The sequence below is a fragment of the Oncorhynchus masou genome, chromosome 23, assembly GCF_036934945.1.
Source record: "Oncorhynchus masou masou isolate Uvic2021 chromosome 23, UVic_Omas_1.1, whole genome shotgun sequence".
Classification (NCBI taxonomy): domain Eukaryota; kingdom Metazoa; phylum Chordata; class Actinopteri; order Salmoniformes; family Salmonidae; genus Oncorhynchus; species Oncorhynchus masou.
Window position 1 is genome coordinate 47,692,208 of NC_088234.1, and position 22,347 is coordinate 47,714,554.

At 44.6% G+C, this 22,347-nt stretch overlaps 1 protein-coding gene across 2 annotated transcripts; it reads left to right on the forward strand.

The window, feature by feature from the left end:
- Nucleotides 1-1,034: 1,034 nt before the first annotated feature.
- On the forward strand, nucleotides 1,035-21,639 carry LOC135510956 (uncharacterized). Of its 2 annotated transcripts, none has more exons than XM_064932314.1 (5): nucleotides 1,035-1,093; nucleotides 17,965-18,243; nucleotides 18,376-18,470; nucleotides 19,066-19,273; nucleotides 19,364-21,639. In XM_064932314.1, exons 2-5 carry the CDS (start codon nucleotides 17,966-17,968, stop codon nucleotides 19,512-19,514), a joined length of 732 nt encoding a protein of 243 aa, XP_064788386.1. In that variant the 5' UTR covers nucleotides 1,035-1,093; nucleotide 17,965; the 3' UTR covers nucleotides 19,515-21,639. The 2 variants fall into 2 exon arrangements, with proteins under 2 accessions (XP_064788386.1, XP_064788385.1); XM_064932313.1 differs by lacking the exon at nucleotides 1,035-1,093 and adding an exon at nucleotides 4,131-4,232.
- Nucleotides 21,640-22,347: the final 708 nt, after the last annotated feature.

Here is a 22,347-nt window from a genome sequence, read left to right on the forward strand (position 1 = left end):
AGGTTAAATATAACAATGAGTCACCGATTGTATACTATGTATTTTTTATTAGCTAAGTAATAAATGGCAAATGCAACTTTCGTATATACGGGTGTAACGGATGTGAAATGGCTAGCTAGCTGAGACCTTGAAGTAGTAGTTCCCCTTGCTCTGCAAGGGCCGCGGCTTTTGTGGAGCGATGGGTAACGATGCTTCGGTGGGTGACTGTTGTTGATGTGTGCAGAGGGTCCCTGGTTCGCGCCCGAGTACGGGCGAGGGGACGGTCTTAAGTTATACTGTTACACGGGCTCACTGTAACACCACGCAGGGCAGAACAGAGAACTGACCAGATGTATGTAAACAGTGTTCTTATACTGTGATAGACATTGTCCCAACCCGCCTGTTGGCCAATCACAGTAGAGGCTGGGCGTGGTTTAAACCTTCCCAGCCTATCGCAGGCGCTCAGGCGGGTCCCCGCTTCTTGGCGTCCTCCCTCCGTTCATGTATAGATTCCTACTGTTCTGGTTTCACCCCCTAGTTATAACAGTTGCTCAGTTCCTGCTATTGTGCGGTTCAGTATTTTTCCATTTCAGTTAAATCTTGTGATGACCACCCCTCCCTATCACAACTTTGTAAGATACAGCAAGTCACACCATGTGCTCAATATTGTTACATACAAACACAAGGACAAAGCATCTGCTGGGCTGTTATCTACAGGTTTGCAACATGCAGGTCACACCATGTTACTCAGTTCTTGTCACACACAAACAGGCAAGTAGCAAGCAGTTGTTTAATCTCATAATGATGCACCAGTGCACAAATGCAGACACCTCACACAATCAACATCAGATAATATTTAATCATATATATATATGGTAAGGACTATAATGTAAAATACAGAATCCCACAACACCACGATATGAAACACTGATTTGAACCTTCTGACCAACTATTGGAACAGGCATCGCCATTCTACTCATGAGCACGAAAAAAAAACGAGCAGCTTTTTCCGGTTAGGCTATGTTTCAAAGATAATGAAACTGAAAGGGTATTGTCTAACATAGGTTAACCTACACGACATATTGTTCTGCAGTCCCTATACGCTTTCTTCAAGGTAAGACCCCCTAACATTTCTCCAATAGGCCAACATTTAATCCAATATAGCATAATACATTTCTCGGCAGTGTTGTAGTACTCCTTGAGTCCGGTCTCAAGGTGTTGGATTACATTTTTTACTTGGCTTTACTGAGGATTTGTAATTTCTCCCAGAGACCAGCAGAGTAAAAAACTCATAATTATCAGCTTCCATTCAGTCAGTGCATAAAAGCGCATCGTCAGGCCAAATATATAGGCTATACTCCGTTCTTGAAACATTTAGGGATTATCCTCTATTGAGACATGGGATTCCAACTTTAGTCATAACATTATTGTCCTTTATTTTCATTGAGAAATATCCTTAAACTTTCTCCCAGTTTCATTGACTTGCTGGCAGGGAAGAGTGGGGAAATTCAACACTAGCCTTGTGTGGCCATCCTTCCAAATCTTGTCTCATTGTGTCACGCCCTGACCTTAGATATCTCGGTTTTCTATATATTTTGGTTAGGTCAGGGTGTGACGAGGGTGGGTACTCTAATGTTGTATGTCTAGGGTTTTGTATGTCTAGGGTTGTTGTAGGTCTAGGGGTTTTTGTATTTCTATGTTGACCTGATATGCTTCCCAATCAGAGACCAGCTGTTTATCGTTGTCTCTGATTGGGGATCATATTTAGGCAGCCCTGTTTCCCACTTTCTGGTGTGGGATCTTGTCTATTGGTAGTTGCCTGTCACTATTTTGTATAGCTTCACGTTTCGTTATTTTGTTGGTTTATTCAGTGTTCATTCAGTTAATAAAAAGAATGTACGCATACCACGCTGCGCCTTGGTCCGATCCTTATAATGAACGTGACACATTGAATTGTGTTGGAAATCTGGAGAAATCCAGAATAGGATTCTGGGTTTGAATGGGAGTGTAGGTTTTTCTTCAAACCCTTATCTAGCACACCTAACTAACTGGTTGATCAGATGAATCACGTTAGCCTCCTGAGTGGCACACTGCATCGCAGTGCTAGCTGTGCCACCAGAGATTCTGGGTTTGAGTCCAGGCTCTGTTGCGGCCGACCAGGAGACCCATGGGACGGTGCACAATTGGCCCAGCGCTGTCCGGGTTAGGGGAGAGTTTGGCTGGCAGGGATGACCTTGTCCCATCGCGCACTAGTGACTCCTGTGGTGGGCAGGGCACAATGCACGCTGACACGGTGCCAAGTGTATGGAGTTTCCTCTGATGCATTGGTGGGGCTGGCTTCTGGGTTAAGTGGGCCACGACCGGGAAACCCATGGAGCGGCACACAAATGGCCCAGCATTGTCCAGGTTAGGAGGATTTGAGTGGATTTGGCCGGCAGGGATGTTCTTGCACCTGGCTTCCGGGTAAAGCGGGCATTGTGTCAAGAAGCAGTGCGGCTCGGCTGAGTATTTATGGGAGTTGCCGCGATGAGACAAGACTGTAACTACCAATTGGATACCACGAAATTGGGGAGAGAAACGGGGTAAGCATTTTTAAAATAAAGATGAATCACGTTAGTTACTACTGGGTTTGGAGCGGAAAAACCTACAGGATGGTAGCACTGCAGGAGCAGAGGTGGTCAGCCCTCCAATAATGATTTGGGATTTGTAAAAATAAAAATAAATAAAAGTAGAGGCCAATAAATCATCAAATAATCTGAACCAATTTTGCTAATTGGTTATGTTAACTATCCAAACATTGTAAGAAACCCATAAATTAAGAAGCAAAAAAGTTCACCTGGAACTAGGGCTAGCAATGTAAATCAAGCTAGCCATCAGCCAGCTGGGCCACGGTTTGCTGGAGGTCGCAGTCAAGCTAGCAAGCAGCCAGCTGGGCCAGGAGTTGCTGGAGCTCGTTCAGAGTTGACTTTTAAAACTATGTTTGAAATGTTTTTATTAATTACAGAGCTTTAAATGCAATGCTCACTTATTATTTATTAATGCACGTTACCATTTTGCTTCCTGTGGCGGGCACGAGAGGTCTGGTTGTCGCTGGTTATGCTGTAAATGTGATCTCGTTGTGTCATTGTCAATACAGTACATCAACACTGTTAGAATTGCGTAAATTCGAATCTGGTATCAGGTTAAATATAACAATGAGTCACCGATTGTATACTATGTATTTTTTATTAGCTAAGTAATAAATGGCAAATGCAACTTTCGTATATACGGGTGTAACGGATGTGAAATGGCTAGCTAGCTGAGACCTTGAAGTAGTAGTTCCCCTTGCTCTGCAAGGGCCGTGGCTTTTGTGGAGCGATGGGTAACGATGCTTCGGTGGGTGACTGTTGTTGATGTGTGCAGAGGGTCCCTGGTTCGCGCCCGAGTACGGGCGAGGGACGGTCTTAAGTTATACTGTTACACGGGCTCACTGTAACACCACGCAGGGCAGAACAGAGAACTGACCAGATGTATGTAAACAGTGTTCTTATACTGTGATAGACATTGTCCCAACCCGCCTGTTGGCCAATCACAGTAGAGGCTGGGCGTGGTTTAAACCTTCCCAGCCTATCGCAGGCGCTCAGGCGGGTCCCCGCTTCTTGGCATCCTCCCTCCGTCCATGTATAGATTCCTACTGTTCTGGTTTCACCCCCTAGTTATAACAGTTGCTCAGTTCCTGCTATTGTGTGGTTCAGTATTTTTCCATTTCAGTTAAATCTTGTGATGACCACCCCTCCCTATCACAACTTTGTAAGATACAGCAAGTTACACCATGTGCTCAATATTGTTACATACAAACACAAGGACAAAGCATCTGCTGGGCAACATGCAGGTCACACCATGTTACTCAGTTCTTGTCACACACAAACAGGCAAGTAGCAAGCAGTTGTTTAATCTCATAATGATGCACCAGTGCACAAATGCAGACACCTCACACAATCAACATCATATAATATTTAATCATATATATATGGTAAGGACTATAATGTAAAATACAGAATCCCACAACACCACGATATGAAACACTGATTTGAACCTTCTGACCAACTAGTGGAACAGGCATCACCATTCTACTCATGAGCACGAAAAAAAAAACGAGCAGGCTATTTCCGGTTAGGCTACGTTTCAAAGATAATGAAACTGAAAGGGTATTGTCTAACATAGGTTAACCTACACGACATATTGTTCTGCAGTCCCTATACGTTTTCTTCAAGGTAAGACCCCCTAACATTTCTCCAATAGGCCAACATCTAATCCAATATGGCATAATACATTTCTCGGCAGTGTTGTAGTACTCCTTGAGTCCGGTCTCAAGGTTTCGGATTACATTTTTACTTGGCTTTACTGAGGATTTATAATTTCTCCCAGAGACCAGCAGAGTAAAAAACTCCTAATTATCAGCTAATCAAATCAAATCAAATTACATTTTATTTGTCACATACACATGGTTAGCAGATGTTAATGCGCGTGTAGCGAAATGCTTGTGCTTCTAGTTCCGACAATGCAGTCATAACCAACAAGTAATCTAACTAACAATTCCTAAACTACTGTCTTATACACAGTGTAAGGTGATAAAGAATATGTACATAAGGATATATGAATGAGTGATGGTACAGAGCAGCATAGGCAAGATACAGTAGATGGTATCGAGTACAGTATATACATATGAGACCAGATGTATGTAAACAGTGTTCTTATACTGTGATAGACAGTCAGTGCATAAAAGCGCATCGTCAGGCCAAATATATAGGCTATACTCCGTACTTGAAACATTTAGGGATTATCCTCTATTGAGACATGGGATTCCAACTTTAGTCATAACATTATTGTCCTTTATTTTCATTGAAAAATATCCTTAAACCTTCTCCCAGTTTCATTGACTTGCTGGCAGGGAAGAGTGGGGGAAATTGTTGGAAAGTTGCATGCTCACTATTAGTAAAAGGGAGACAGGGAAATTGTAACAGTCTTTATATCTGTTGTAGACATGTTTGCGCAGTGGCGAACCTATTGTACCTAGGCCTTCAGTATGTGACAGGCTCGTGATGCTGAAAGGACAGCGACTGTAATAACAGTGCACTCATTCATGGAGGAGAGTTTTGTGAAACACAAAGGGCCGGTGGTGTAGTGGAAGCTACATGCCCTATGCCCACTTTTTTTTCAGTGGGCATTCCCTATTCTCACTTCTTAATAATCCCTTCTGTTGTGTATCAAGTGCAGTGGAGGTATACGACATGTTAATTGTGTAGTACAACAGAGGAATCATGCACAAAGTAGCCTACACAATTGCAAAGCATGTGAAATGTATTCACATGCAAGCAGGATACAGCCCGAGTTTCAGTGGAATATCATCTGCAGGCAGCAAGAGCCCGCAGCTCTCAACTGGTTGTTTTTTTATCCCTATCTACATGCAGGGTTGGGAAGGTTACTTTCTAAATGTAATCCGTTAAAGTTAATAGTTACCTGTCCAAAATTGTAATTAGTAACGTAAATGTTGGATTACCCAAACTCAGTAATGTAATCTGATTACATTCAGTTACTTTCCCCTTAAGAGGCATACGCCAGATCTTCAACAATAGGACTTGGAAATATGGAAGTATGGATTAGCTAAATTGTTGACCCCAAAACAAGGATTTATTAGCCATGTTGGATAATCTCTGTTGTTTATGATTATTTTTTTTACCCCTTTTTCATGGTATCCAATAATTTTTTTAGCGTCTCCTTTGGCGTTTTTCCTATTTTGTTGCATTACAATCTTTAATTTAAATAGATTTTTATTTGGATTTCATGTAACAGACAGACTCCAAATTGGTGAAGTGAAATGAAAAAAAATTACTTGTTTCAAAAGAATAAATAAACTGAAAGTGGTGCGTGCTTGTCAGGACCCGGTTTTGAACCTGGGTCTCCGAAGTGAGAAACAGTCACTTAACCAACTGAGCCACGAATAGTCAGCAGAACCCAGAAGATGAGGCAGACACAGCAGTACTTAAGACGGTGTATTTAATAAAGAAAAATCCTTAAATACGAAAAAATGGCAAATCCAAAAGGTGGTAGGAAAAGCACAAAAAGGCCTCAAAAGAAACTCACAAAAAATAAACAAAAACAAAAAACAGAATACCACAAGAGCGTCACCCGGAATTGACAAGAGTACACAGAACACTAGGGCAGGGTGCTAACATACAAACACAGAGCACAGAACTGAGGGAAACTAAGGGTTTAAATACAATTAGAGGAAACGAGGCACAGGTGCAAATAATTAATGGGGATCAAGGGAAAAACATAAGGACAAAAAGCACAATGGGGGCATCTACTGACCAAAACCTGGAACAACCCTGGCCAAATCCTGACAGTGCTTATGTATTCACCCCCTTTGCTATGAAGCCCCTTAATTTGGCGCAAACAATTACTTTCAGAAGTCACATAATTAGTTAAATAAAGACCACCTGTGTGCAATCTAAGTGTCACATGATCTGTCACATGATCTCAGTATACATGCACCTGTTCTGAAAGGCCCCAGAGTCTGCAACACCACTAAGCAAGGGGCACCACCAAGCAAGCGGCACCATGAAGACCAATGCGCTCTCCAAACAGGTCAGGGACAAAGTTGTGGAGAAGTACAGATCAGGTTTGGATTATAAAACAATACCAGAAGATTTGAACATCCCACTGAGCACCATTAAATCCATTATTTAAAAAATGAAAGAATATGGCACCACAACAAACCTGTCAAGAGAGGGCCGTCCACCAAAACTCACGGACCAGGCAAGGAGGGCATTAATCAGAGATACAACAAAAAGACCAAAGATAACCCTGAAGGAGCTCAAAGCTCCACAGCAGAGATTGGAGTATCTGTCCATAGGACACTCCACAGAGCTGGGCTTTACGGGAAGAGGGGCCAGAAAAACAGAAAAAATCCATTGCTTTCAGAGAAAAATTAGAAAACACGTTTGGTGTTCGCCAAAGGGCACGTGGGGGACTCCCCAAACATACGGAAGAAGGTACTCTGGTTAGATGAGACAAAAATGTAGCTTTTTGGCCATCAAGGAAAACGCTATGTCTTGCGCAAACCCAACACCCTTCATCACCCCGAGAACACTACACCGACAGTGAAGCATGGTGGTGACAGCATCATGCTGTGGGGATGTCTTTCATCGGCAGGGACTGGGAAACTGGTCAGAATTGAAGGAATAATGGATGGTGCTAAATACAGGGAAATTCTATAGGGAAACCTGTTTCAGTCTTCCAGAGATTTGAGACTGGGACAGAGGTTCACCTTCCAGCAAGACAATGACCCTAATCATACTGCTAAAGCAACACTCGGGTGGTTTAAGTGGAAACATCTGAATGTCTTGGAAAGGCCTAGTCAAAGTCCAGACCTCAATCCAATTGAGAATCTGTGGTATGACTTAGAGATTGCTGTACACCAGCGGAACACCATCCAACTTGAAGGAGCTGGAGCAGTTTTGCCTTGAAGAATGGGCAAAAATCCCAGTGGCTAGATGTGCTAAGCTTATTGCCCCAAGAGACTTGCAGCTGTTACTGCTGCAAAAGGTGCCTCCAGAAAGTATTGAATAGTGGGGGTTGAATAGTTATGTATGTTCATGTTCTGTTTTTTTTCTTATTTCTTGTTTGTTTCAAAATAAAAATTATTTAGCATCTCTAAAGTGGTTTTGGGCTTTCCTCTGACACCGCCTAGTATATACAGTGGGGCAAAAAAGTATTTAGTCAGCCACCAATTGTGCATGTTCTCCCACTTAAGCAGCTTGGTTTGAAGAAATCAACGGTGGGAGCAATTATTAGGAAATGGAAGACACACAAGACCACTGATAATCTCCCTCGAGCAAAAATCCCAGAACCACACGGGGGGGACCTAGTGAATAACCTGCAGAGAGCTGGGACCAAAGTAACAAAGCCTACCATCAGTAACACACTACGCCGCCAGGGACTCAAATCCTGCAGTGCCAGATGTTTCCCCCTGCTTAAGCCAATATTTGTCCAGGCCCGTCTGAAGTTTGCTAGAGAGCATTTGGATGATCCAGAAGAAGATTGGGAGAGTGTCATATGGTCAGATGAAACCAAAATATAACTTTTTGGTAAAAACTCAACTCGTCGTGTTTGGAGGACAAACAATGCTGAGTTGCATCCAAAGAACACCATACCTACTGTGAAGCATGGGGTTGGAAACATCATGCTTCGGGGCTGTTTTTCTGATCCGTGTAAAGGAAAGAATGAATGGGGCCATGTATCGAGAGATTTTGAGTGAAAACCTCCTTCCATCAGCAAGGGCATTGAAGATGAAACGTGGCTGGGTCTTTCAGCATGACAATGATCCCAAACACACCGCCCAGGCAACGAAGGAGTGGCTTCGTAAGAAGCATTTCAAGGTCCTGGAGTGGCCTAGCCAGTCTCCAGATCTCAACCCCATAGAAAATCTTTGGAGGGAGTTGAAAGTCTGTGTTGCCCAGCAACAGCCCCAAAACATCACTGCTCTAGAGATCTGCATGGAGGAATGGGCCAAAATGCCAGCAACAGTGTGTAAAAACCTGGTGAAGACTTACAGAAAACGTTTGACCTCTGTCATTGCCAACAAAGGGTATATAAGAAAGTATTGAGATAAACTTTTGTTATTGACCAAATACTTATTTTCCACCATAATTTGCAAATAAATTCATAAAAAAATCCTACAATGTGATAGTTGAAGTGTACCTATGATGAAAATTACAGGCCTCATCTTTTTAAGTGGGAGAACTTGCACTATTGGTGGCTGACTAAATACTTTTTTGCCCCACTGTAGGTGCTGGATGGCAGGAAGCTTGGCCCCAGTGAAGTACTGGGCCGTACGCACTACCTTCTGTAGCGCCTTACAGTTGTCACGGTCGTCCTCCTCTTCATCTGAAGAGGAGAGGCGAGAAGGATCGGAGGACCAAAATGCGGCGTGATATGTGTTCATGTTGAATGTTTTAATTAAAGAAAAAACTGAACACAAACACTATACAAAAACAGTAAACAAAATAACAACCGTGAAGCTAATGCGAGCTGCGCTGAAAACAAGCCATCAACATAGACAATCACCCACAAACAAACAGTGCAACCCAGGCTACCTAAGTATGATTCTCAATCAGAGACAACTAATGACACCTGCCTCTGATAGAGAACCATACTTGGCCGAAACATAGAAATCCCAAATCATAGAAAATCAAACATAGACTGTCCACCCAACTCACGCCCTGACCGTACTAAATAAATACAAAACAAAGGAAATAAAGGTCAGAACGTGACAGTAGCCCCCCCCCCAAAGGTGCGGACTCCGGCCGCAAAACCTTAACCTATAGGGGAGGGTCTGGGTGGGCGTCTGTCCGCGGTGGCGGCTCTGGCGCGGGACGCGGACCTCACTTCACCATTGTCTTAGTCCGCCTCCGTGGCTTCCTAACCATGGCAACTCTTCTCAATGGACAGAGGGGCGGGAGCTCGGGACAGAGGGGCTGGGGGGCTCTGGCGCCTCTGGGCTGGTGGGCTCTGGCGCCTCTGGGCTGGGGGGCTCTGGCGCCTCTGGGCTGGGGGGCTCTGGCGCCTCTGGGCTGGGGGCTCTGGCGCCGGACAGGCGGGGGGCTCCGGCAGCGGCGCCGGACAGGCGGGGGGCTCCGGCAGCGGCGCCGGACAGACAGGACCACCTGCAGGGAGGAGACAGAGAGACAGCCTGGTGCGTGGGGCTGCCACAGGAACCATCAGGCTGGGGAGACCTTCAGGAGGCTTGTGTTGGAGGAGGCACCTGAAGGACCGGGCTGTGGGGGAGCACTGGAGCTCTGGTGCGCAACCTTGGCACCACTTCCCCAGACTGTTCAACTACTCTAGCCCGGACCCTCCAGAGTGCAGGCACAGGTTGAACCGGGCTGTGGGTAAGCACGGGAGATCTAGTGCTTACTACACGCACCTCTCCCTTAGGCTCCACTCCCACATTTGCCAGACACGAGCGGAGCGCAGGCAGAGGACGCACTGCACCCTCCCAGCGCCCCGGAGACACAGCACGCAGAGCCGGCGCAGGATACCCTGGACCAAAACTGCGCACCGGCGACCAGACACGCTGAGCAGGCACCAGACGCCCCGGCTCGATGCCCACACTCGCAAGGCACTTTCGGGGGGTTGCCCTATAGCGCACCGGGCTATGGGCACGTACTGGCGACACCGTGCGCTTAACCGCATAACACGGTGCCTGACCAGTAATGCGCTGCTTATAATAAGCACGAGGAGTGAGCTCAGGTCTGCTACCTGGCTTAGTACCACACCTCGTCTGCCCCCCCCCAAAAAAAAAAAAAAAAAAAAAAAAAAAAATGGGGGGGGGGGGGCTGCCTCTCGTACCTGTCGCACTGCCTCATATCGCCGCCGCTCAGCTTTCGCTGCCTCCAGCTCTGCTTTGGGGCGGCGATATTCCCCAGCCTGTGCCCAGGGTCCCTCTCCGTTCAGTATCTCCTCCCATGTCCAGGAGTCCTGTGATGCTGGCCGCTGTTGTTGCTGCTGCTGCTGTCGTCGCTGTCCTTTACCACGCCGCTTGGTCCTTGGTTGGTGGGTGATTCTGTCAGGGATTTCTTCCATTGACGGAGAGGCGGACCAAAGCGCAGCGTGGTTACTTTGATTCATGTTTTAATAAATTACTTAACATGAACAAACTTACAAAAACAAGAAATGTGAAAACCCCAAACCGTCCTTTTTATTTTATTTTATTTTTTATAAAAAATAATTTATTATCTTCAGTACCATTCATTCTTTACAAATCATAATTTACATACATACACAAATAATGATATTTTTATTAAACTAATTAAATTAAACTAAACATAAACCCCAAACAAAACCTCAGGGGAGCATCTTCCCTCCCCGTCACCCTACAAAACACCTTTCCCTATCTCCCCGTCCCTAATCTATCCTCTTGCAAATCTAAATGACACCCAGCCCTAAACCCCCCTTCCACCTCTCCCGAGCAGCATGCTGCCCCCACTTCCTCTCCTCCCTCTTCATCCTCCCCCTCAAATCTCTTTCCACTCTCCTCACTATCCCTTCCACCCCCCAATCTCTCCCTGTCTTCTCCATGTTCAGCCTTGCTTCCCACAGCCCCCGTTTAAAGAGACTCATGAGAAGCCAGAGCAGAAACCTGTCCCTATCCGTCCCTCTCACTCTCCCTACACCCCTCTCTAACCTGGCCCACGTCAATACAAAATCCCCCTTTACCAAACCTAACAACACCCGTGCCCTAGCCCATACTACTCCGGCAAAGGCACAGTCCCAAAAGACATGACGCACAGTCTCCTCCCTGCCACAAGAGGATCTTGGACAGGTGGAGGATTGCACTAAACTAAACCGGTACAAGATGGAACGTACTGGCAAACACTTATGAAGGCTCAACCAATTCAGGTCCTTGAGCCTGTTGTCCAGACCCCGCACCTCCACTCCCTCCCAGACCGCTTCCGAGATGCCTACTACAGGCGCCCGACTCTCTGCCTTTCTGACCACCTCGTACAGGTGCCTATGATCTAAACCTACTCGGGCAACTTCAACCTCAGGGTGCGCACGCAGCCACTTGGCCGCATGACCAAAGTGCCACGGCAGCTGTTCCGCCCGAGGACCCGTGTTAGACCACACCATTATGCTTCTCGCCTGATACGAGAAAAACACCCGCAGGAGGTAACCGGACGGGTGTATCACTGGCTGAGCAAGCTCCGTTAACAAGAAAGAAACAAAAATTGTGTCCAGCTTGAGGGGGAAATGTGGTACCCCCCTACCTCCCTCCCCGATGGGACAGATCATGCGTGCCCTGGCGACCCACTCATACCTGCCACTCCACATAAACTGAAACACAAGCTTCACTAGAGGCCTTCTCAGACAAGCCGGCAATGTGTAGATGTATGCCAAATACAAAAGCGACGGCAACACATCCACCTTTAGGACCAGGACTTTGCCCATAAAAGACAAATACCTAGCTTTCCACATTGCTAGCTTCCTCTGTACCACTGCAATACGCATGTTCCAGTTTAGCGTCGCAGAGCCGGAGGTCTCAAAATGGACCCCGAGAATCCTCAGGGCCCCCTCACAGAGAGATAACCCCCAGGCACATCCGTTCTACCGCGCCATCTTCCGAAAAACTTGACGGAAGACTTTGCATGGTTCAGAACTGCTCCCGACGCTCGAGTGAAATCCCCAAAGATGGCAAGGGACCTTGTCAGGCACGAGTCCTTGCACAACAACAAGGAAGTGTCGTCGGCGTACTGCGTCATCTTAACACGCAGTCCACCACTTCCAGGGATCAGCAGACCTTCCACCCCTGTGTCTGCCCTAATGGCAGCCCCCAGAGGCTCCATGTACAGAACGAAGAGGAGAGCCGAGAGTGGGCACCCCTGCCTGACCCCAGACGAGAGGTCAAAAACGTCACCCAAGTGACTATTTACACTAACTCGGCACCCCGCTCCGACATATAATGTACGAATCCATCCTATAAACTTCTCCCCAAATCCTAATCGACCTAACACTCTGAATAAAAAGGATCTATTCACGCCATCAAAGGCTTTCGCCTGATCTAGCGCTGCTACCATAAAAGGCAGTCCTCTATCTTCAACCCAAGCAATGGAGTCCCTGATTAACTGTAGGTTCCATCTAATAGAGCAGCCCTCTACCCCGCACGTCTGATCCTCATGAACGACGTAGGGAAGGGCTGTGCGCAACCGGTCTGCTAAAACCTTTGCAAGTAGCTTGTAATCTACACACAGCATGGTCAACGGCCGCCAGTTGCCAAGGTCAGTTACTTCCCCCTTCTTATATAAAAGTGACAGCACACCAACAGCCATTGATCCCCCCGGGACCCCCGTCTCAAGGATGGCCTTCAAGACTTCGAGGACCACTGTTCCAAGTATACCCCAAAACTTGAGATAAAACTCAGCCGGCACCCCATCCATCCCAGGCACCTTCCCTTTTCCCATCCTCCTAAGAGCGCTCTCAACTTCTTCTAGTAAAATCTGGGCCTCCATCACTTCTCTAATGTCCTCCGGCAACCGCCTTGACAAGTGTTCTAGAAACACCTGCAGGAGCACCCCGTCGTGATCTGAAAAGAAAACAGGCAACAGCCACCCAGACAACTTTCCCAAAGACCTGGGTACAAAAATATAATCGAGCCTCCGCTCAACCCCCCTGGAGTTACGCCATGTAGGACCGTCCATTTTCATAGTAGTGTGCATACCACCATCTACCAGACCATGGCAAGCCATTAGCCTAGCAATGGCACCTGCACTGTTATCCCCCCTCTTCCTAAATCTGTATTAAAATCCCCCCTATCACTAATTTCCTATTTGTAACACACAGGGGCGTCAGACAGTCCACCATCTCCTTCCTGTCTGCCACCACCTGTGGCCCATACACCACCACTAATCTAAATTTACAATCCCTTATCGTGACATCCACCCCTATAACCCTTCCCTGCATTACCACAAAGGAATCCTCCACTTTTACCTCCCTGTGCCCACACAAAATCCCTACCCCCGATGAGTGCACCCCCCCTACACCCCAAACCGACTCTCCCTTGTCCCACTCCCTCTTACTAACATCCCCTCCATCCCTCAGGTGAACCTCCTGTAAAAAACAAAAATCAAACCCCACACCCTCCAAATAACTAAAAACCACCCTCCTCTTAACAATATCTCTTAAACCCCTTACATTTAAACTAACAAAAGTAAAATTAGACTCCATGAAAAAAAATAAAACATGTAATACACTCAAAATCTAAACTCAGACAGAAAAAAAACAAAAACAGGAGACTCACCCGATGCTCCCCTGCTCCATATCTACCGGTGAGAACACCATCTGTAATCCCGACATCCCCCCCTCTTCCTCCATCACACCATCCCAGGATGCAGGAATAGTGTTAGGCTTCGGGGTGCCCTGCACCCTGGGTCTACCCCCACAATCCTCCCCCTCCCCAGTGTTGCAGCTGGTTTGGAAAAAAATTGGGGAGGCTGAGTCCCCAAACAAAAAACTCCCCACCTCCTCCTGTACCCAGTCCTGAGTCTTGTTAGGTGTGTCCCCACCCAAATGAAGTTGAGCGTCTTGGGAAACCAGCAGCAACCCAGAGGTTTCTCCCACCCCCATCACTCTCTTGGCCATCCCCTCCCCCTCACTGTCGGCCAATCGCACTCTCCTCTTCATTCTCTTCTTTGGTGATGGCGGCAGAGGAGAGATACCACCCCCTCCCCCCGCCAGCTCCTCCACCATACCCCTCATCTCTTCCACCATGTCACTTTCCCCCCAGTCCACTTGCTCTTCCACCGTCTTCTTCTCTACCATTCCTCCCTCACTTTCTTCTCTCTCATTCTCCTCCACTCGGTTGCCTTCTTCCACCGCTTTTCCTGGTTCTCCTACTCCCGTGCCTTCTGTTTCCTTCTCTCTTCCATCCGCCGCTTCTTGCTCCTCTTCCTTCCTTGTGGCCTTCCCCTCTGGACTTGTAGTCTTGTCATGAGGCATGTTTCCTTCCCCTCCTCTTCTTCCCCCATCCCCCGCTCCTGCTCCCCCCCCAGCCGCAGACGCATATGACCTCTGACGGGCCGGGAACCCCCGCCACAGGTGTGCTGATGAGCCACAACCATGGCATGTCTTAGGCTTGTCACAATCCCTCGCCTCGTGATCCTCAGATCCACAAAATCTGCATTTTCTCATGCTGCACGAGGCGAAAATGTGTCCATAGGCTATACAGCGCCTGCAAAATGGGGGCTGACGTGCATAAAACAATGTCCCCCTGTCAGCCCCAAGGGAGAACATAGCAGGAGGATGAAGGTATCAACCATGTCCCTTTGGGTCCTCCCTGAGGAGGGCCTGGAAACCTCTCCTCCCATTCCAAAACCCAAGGGAGTCTTTGAGGTGCCTAGCTGAGGAAACGTTATCCATGTATCTCCCCAGAAAAGCCCTCACCTCTTCATCCTTAACGTAAGGGTTGTACATATTAACAGTTACAACCCTAAAGTTATTCTTCGCCAGACTTGATATTTCGTAGTGGCACATCGGCCTCTCACCTCCCACTGCTCTTGCCCTTCTAAGGATATCATCATGTTTTTCTTCCGTATATAGCGCAACGTCGTATGCTCCCTCCAACGAGCTGCCTTGGAAACAAAACACGTCCTTCACCGTCAGCTTTAGAATCCCCATCAATATAATTCTTCCAAAAGATTCTCATCCTAACGGCTCCAACTCCTTTTCCTTCCAAGCAAAACGAATCGTGTTAGCCAGCCCAATCCCAGGGATCGACCGTGATGATGTATTTAGCACCATCTCCGCAAGGAGAATGGCGCTCGTACTCTTCTCTTCCAATACAAGAAAAAAGAAAATCCAAAAGTGACCGAAACTGTCCGGTGAAAACTAACACAGAGACAGGAACAATCACCCACAAACACACAGTGAAACCCAGGCTACCTAAGTATGATTCTCAATCAGAGACAACTAATGACACCTGCCTCTGATTGAGAACCATACTAGGCCGAACATAGAAATACCCAAAATATAGAACAAACAAACATAGACTGCCCACCCAAACTCACGCCCTGACCATACTAAATAAAGACAAAACAAAGGAAATAAAGGTCAGAACGTGACAACGGTCAGATGCCGAGCAGTTGCCATACCAGGCGGTGATGCAACCGGTCAGGATGCTCTCGATGATGATGCTCTCATCTAGTTTTTCAAAAGTATCTGTAATCTGATTACAATATTTTTTGCTGGTAATGTAACATATTACAGTTACCGTTTTTTTCCCGAATCAATTATATCTAACGGATTAAATTTAATCCGTTACTCCCCAACCCTGCCTACTTGTACAAATGACCTCAACTAACCTGTTGAAAAAATACAACCATTAGGCTAAGCGTTTCCCAATCAAAATGTACAACTATTATTTCCCATTGCAAAAAAACATTTCACATTTAGCACACAAAGTAACCGGTGATCTAAAGTTTAAATGCAACTTTGTTTCACACACAAGTTATTTTCGAAGAGATGGCTAACAACTGCGCGTGAGTTGTAATAAAAAATCAAATACAATCACATTTTATTTGTCACATGCGCCGAATACAACAGGTCCACCTTACAGTAGAATGCTTACTTACAAGCCCTTAGCCAACAATGCTTTAAGAAGTTATGAAAAACAAAGTTTAAAAAGTGTTAAGTAAAAAATAGATAAGTAGAAAGTAAAAGTAACAAATAAATCAACAGTAGCAGTAAAATAACAAGCAAAGCTATATACAGGGGGTACCGGTACAGAGACTGTGCGGGGGCACCGGTTAGTTGAGGTAATTGAGGTAATATGTACATGTAGGTAGAGTTAAAGTGACTATGCATAGATTATAAACAGAGAGAAGCAGCAGCGTAAAAAAGGGGTCTGATTAGCCCTTTGATTAGCTGTTCAGGAGTCTTATGGCTTGGGGGTAGATGCTGTTAAGAAGCCTTTTAGACCTCGACTTGGCGCTTCGGTACTGCTTGCCGTGCGGTAGCAGAGAGAACAATCTATGATTTGGGTGGCTGTAGTCTTCGACAATTTGTAGGGCATTCCCCTGCCACCGCCTGATATAGAGGTCCTGGATGGCAGGAAGCTTGGCCCCAGTGATGTACTGGGCCATACGCACTACCCTCTGTAGTGCCATGCGGTTGGGGGCCGAGCAGTTGCCATACCTGGCAGTGATGCAACCAGTCAAGATGCTCTCGATGGTGCAGCTGTAGAACCTTTTAAGTATCTGAGGACCCATGCCAAATCTTTTCAGTCTCCTGAGGGGGAATAGGCTTTTTTGTGCCCTCTTCACGACTGTCTTGTCTTAGTGTGCTTGGACCATGATAGTTTGTTGATGATGTGGACACCAAGGAACTTGAGCCCTGTCGATGAGAATGGGGTCATGCTCGGTCCTCCTTTTTCTGTTGTCCACACTCATCTCCTTTGTCTTGATCACGTTGATTGAGTGGTTGTTGGCCTGGCACCACGACCTGGTCTCTGACCTCCTCCCTATAGGCTGTCTCATTTTTGTTGGTGATCAGGCCTACCACTGTTGTCATTGGCAAACTTGATGATGGTGTTGGAGTCGTGGCTGGCCATTTATTTTATTTTGTTTATTTATTTAACCTTTATTTAACTATGCAAGTCAGTTAAGAACAAATTCTTATTTACAATGACGGCTTAGGAACAGTGGGTTAACTGCCCTGTCCAGGGGCAGAATGACCGATTTTTACCTTGTCAGCTCGGGATTCAATCTAGCAACCTTTTGGTTACTGGCCTAACGCTCTAACAACTAGGCTACCTGCCGGCCATGCTTGGGGTACAGGAGTGGACTGACCACGCACACTTGAGGGGCCCCCTTGTTGAGGATTAGCGTGGCGGATGTGTTGTTCCCTACCCTTACCACCTGGTGGCAGCCCGTCAAGAAGTCCAGGATCCAGTTGCAGAGGGAGGTGTTTAGTCACAGGGTCCTTAGCTTAGTGATGAGCTTTGAGAGCACTATGGTGTTGAACACTGAGCTGTAGTCAAAGAATAGCATTCTCACATAGGTGTTCCTTTTGTCCAGATGGGAAAGGGCAGTGTGGAGTGCAATAGAGATTGCATCATCTGTGGATCTGTTTGGGCGGTATGCAAATTGGGTTTCTTGGATAATGGTGTTGTGAACCATGACCATCATTTCAAAACACTTCATGGCTACAGACGTGAGTGCTACGGGTCAGTAGTCATTTAGACAGGTTACCTTAGGGTTCTTGGGCACAGGGACTATGGTGGTCTGCTTGAAACATGTTGGTATTGCAGACTCAGTCAGGGACAGATTCCAATCATATAGCAAATGTTGGTTTTATTAAGTTACATTTTTCAATTTAGTTTCTTCCCATTTCATTGACTAAACAAGAGATTCTAAAACAAACTCTCTCTCTCTCTCTCACTCTCTCCTCCAGCATGGATAAATTGAGAAAGATAAAGATAGTTCTGACAGAAATCTTGTCAGTGGACGCCATTCACATCCTTCAGTATGTACACCAGGAGGACCTGGTGACTCCACGCGAATACAGGATCCTGCTCAAAGTCAGTAACTTACATCCAGAAAATTCCATCGTCGGTCTGCTGGATTCACTCCTAATGAAAGGAGGAGATGAGAAATGCACTAGATTCCTGACCCTATTGCAGCTGCCAGTCATCAGATCAGCCTACCCCAGACTGGGAGAAATCAAACACATGTATTATGCACAATATTATGCACAAATTAAGCACATTTTTATATAATGTAGCCCTGTTTTTTGTATGTACGATGATTGGGATCTCCTAATTAAAGCATAATAACGTTTGCTAATCTAATCTAATGACAACAGCGACATAGATCCGGAACCCAGGAGCCCAGCACCCCTAAACGCTGTCCCAACCTCTGCCTCCACCACAGTCCACACCCATCGCCCAACCAGATCAGGTAGAACCATTTTAAAGCATACATTTCCATTATTTTTGCACAGATCGATTGAATCATGGTGTATGTATTCTATGAATAAATCCTATCTAATTATCTATCGATTCACTCGTGTTCCTGGTCCAACCCCACCAATTCCAATTGGAATTGTAGTTCAAATGTCTGACACCAATATTCTGCACTTGGAAGCCCCAAGATGGATTCAGAAACCTCTAGCTTCTCATTTTAAATTGTAAAGGGTTACAGATCACGTCATTTCAGACAACCAAAACTATAAATATCACGTAATTGCATCAGATGCTTGATTAAGTTCTATTCAGTACCAAAACAAAGTTGCTTGTTAGTTGTCGCATCCCAGTCTGTCAACCTTTTATGTTATGGGCATCTGTCCACCAGAAGAGAATACACAACAAGTAAAGAATAGCCTAATGTAAACTAGAGGACTCCATGTCCCATTTAAAGTGAACTTAATATGCAGAACAGCAACAAAAACTTTGAGGCAAAACCTGCAATTTAAAACTGCTATGAGTGGAATGGAGCTAAATCATAAACCGATATGGCATCTGGGAAGAATGACATGTGTTGTTGTTTTTATTAGGTTCAAAAATTCCAACTACTCCTGTGAAAAAGAAAAATGGGAGAAGTACCACTGCATGTGGAATCATCACAGACGTTTCTGAAGTGAAGATGGGGAAGGCAGGGGGGAAATACTTCCAAGCTGTTCTAAACCAAGAGGATGGGCCCATGGTCATTCTCATTTTGGATCTAGAGAAACAAAATATCTTTCTAGGAGCAGAGAAGAGAAGGTAAGTCAAACAAAGTATGCTAAGCTTGATAAGACCTGGTTTATAGTGCAGGTGTAATATTGAGTATCTCTTTGTGTGTTTTTTTTCCAGGTCTTCTGTAAAGTTGAAGAGAATCTCATTCGAGAAACTTGGAATTAACAAGTACCAAGAGGGGATAAAGTTCACAAACAAATCCGAATTGACTTACACAAGAGTCAAAAACTCTATAAAGATGGAACCCACTGCTGGAATAAACAAATAAACACATTTTGTTTTTAAACTAGAATGAAATTTTAAGGGTGACCTACTGACCAGACCAGAGGCAATTCATTAACTACCTAGCCTACATTATGTAAATACAGTGCCTTCAGAAAGTATTCACATCGCTTAACTTTTTCCATATTTAGTTGTAGTACAAGGTGGGAATAATATTGATTTGTCATTTTTTGTCAGTGACCTACACACAATCCTCTGTAGTGTCAAAGTGGAAGAAAAATTTGAACTTTTGTAAAAAAAAACATGAAAAATACAACATTAATATATCTTGATTGCATAAGTATTCAACCCCCTGAATCAATACATGTTAATAACTTCTGGCAACAATTACAGCTGTGAGTTTCTGGGTAAATCTCATAAGAGCTTTGCACACCTGGATTATACAATATTTGCACGTTATTCTTATTTAAATTCTTTAAGTTCTGTCAAGTTGGTTGTTGATCATTGCTCGACAGCCATTTTCATGGCTGCCATAGGTTTTAAGCCAATTTAAGTCAAAACTATAACTAGGCCACTCAGGAACATTCAATGTCGTCTTGGTAAGCAACTCCAGTGTATATTTTGCATTGTGTTTTAGGTTAGTGTCCTGCTGAAAGGTGAATTTGTCTCTGAGTCTTATGGAAAGCAGATTGAACAAGCTTTTCCTCTAGGATTTTGCTTGTGCTTAGCTCTATTCCATTTCTTTTTATAAAAAAAACTCCTTAGTCCTTGCCCAATGACAAGCATACCCACAACATGATGCAGCCACCACCATGCTTGAAAATATTAAGACTGGTACTCAATGATGTGTTGTGTTAGATTTGCTGCGAACATAACACTTTATATTTAGGACATAAAGTTAATTTGTTTTCCACATTTTATGCAGTTTTACTTTAGTGCTTTATTGCAAACAGGATGCATGTTTCAGCTTGTACAAAATAAAATATCCTTTCTTCTTTTCACTCTGTAATTTAGGTTATTATTGTGGAGTAACTACAATGTTGTTGATCCATCCTCAGTTTTCGCCTATCACGGTCATTAAACTCTGTAACTGTTTCAAAGTCACCATTGGCCTCATGGTGAAATCCCTGAGTGGTTTCCTTCCTCTCCGGCAACTGAGTTAGGAAGGATCCCTGTATCTTTGTAGTGACTGGGTGTATTGATTCACCAATCAAACTGTAATGAATAACTTTACCATACTCAAAGGTATATTCAATATCTGTCTTTAGGGATATTCAATATCTGTCTTTCACATTTTTACCAATCTACCAATAGGTGCCTTTCTTTGCGAGGCATTGGAAAACCTCCAACTTATTATGTGACTTGTTTACTTCTGAACTTATTTAGGCTTGCCATAACAAATACTTATTGACTCAACATTTCAGCTTTTCATTTTTTATTAATTTGCAAAAATGTTGAACATTTTGAGAAAAAAACTCTTCCACTTTGACATTATGGGGTATTATGTGTCGACCAATGATACAACATCTCAATTTAATAAATTTTAAAGGCTGTAGCACAACAAAATATAGAAAAAGTCAAGGGGTGTGAATACTTTTTGAAGGCACTATATATATTTGTGTATTTCAAGTAGCCATTAGAGTTCCACACCTCCCTTAGGGCTTAGAACTCTACAATGATGATACCAATCACCATGTCAAACCACTTGCCTAATAATGTGTAGCCCACTGCAGCTCAAAGAAAATTGAGTAGTTACAGGTCAACTGTGTATTAGCATATTGTTTGTGAAATAATTGTCACAACACAGAATAACTATTCCAACACAGTAGTAGCCTACTGTTTTTACAAAATCACTATTGGACTAGTGCTGAATGCTCATAGGCAGTTTTTGAAAATGTAATGTCTTCTCTTTACCACAAGATGGTACCACAAGATGGGTGTTGAAAGTTACATTTAATGGCTGAACCACTTCACCTGCTGTGGACACTGTTCAATATTTGTTTTACTGTAACACCAGTTGGTTCAGCATTAATCTAATTTACCATTCTGAGGTACTATGAGAAGTTCTAAGTCTCTCTTTTTGTTATGGATCCTTTTTTTCAACGCATTGTATTTTCTCTACATAATGCACATTTCTGAACAACAGACCATAAAGTAATATCTCATCTAAAGAGCTTTGTGGAGTGCATTCTGTATAACAATTCCTGATCTCCTGAGGGGCAGTATATACAAGCAAAACATATTAGGTTGTTGGTTATTATTGTAAATATGCCATAGTAAATGTTCATCATAGGCTATGTTCATGATACTATAACCTATTAGTAACTGAAGACATCTGAATGTAATTAATGTGTACTTTGCTTGGACAAGACATATGACCCCTTATCATAACACTATCCAAATGATAATATTGTGGTTGTGGCGATCCTGTTGCCTCGCAGGATGCTGTCATCGTTGGTTGACACAGTGAGCTCACTACTGACTTGTTTGTATTGTGTCGGGGTTTTTCTGGACAGGACAGAGCAGGGCCTAATTAGACTGGTCCAACAAGCACATCCTGGAGATGTCACTTACTGGGACAGTGGTTAGGACATTTGTCATTGGTGCTGGTGGCCTGGTTTTGAGACCCACTAGCGCAGTCACCATACTACCACAGTCTTAGCAAAATATGTTAATTTATTATTTGGCAACAGTTACAACACACAGAAATCAGTTTCTCATTGAAAGATGGGAATATGAAGGATTTTCCCCTGAGCACGAATTATGACCACATATCCAATACCTACTTAATTATTAATATTATTATTAGTTATTAGTTCTATATAGCTGAGCATCTCAAAGAGAAGTCTATTGTCTTTTTATAATCTATACCACAGTAG

What these genes read in the sequence shown, in the direction of transcription:
- LOC135510956 (XM_064932314.1), top strand. Translation starts at nt 17,966, where the DNA reads ATGGATAAATTGAGAAAGATAAAGATAGTTCTGACAGAAATCTTGTCA. An exon ending in CTGGGAGAAATCAAACACAT is followed by an intron (nt 18,244 to 18,375) that starts GTATTATGCACA and finishes TAATGACAACAG; the next exon opens with CGACATAGATCCGGAACCCA. An exon ending in CTAGGAGCAGAGAAGAGAAG is followed by an intron (nt 19,274 to 19,363) that starts GTAAGTCAAACA and finishes TTTTTTTTCCAG; the next exon opens with GTCTTCTGTAAAGTTGAAGA.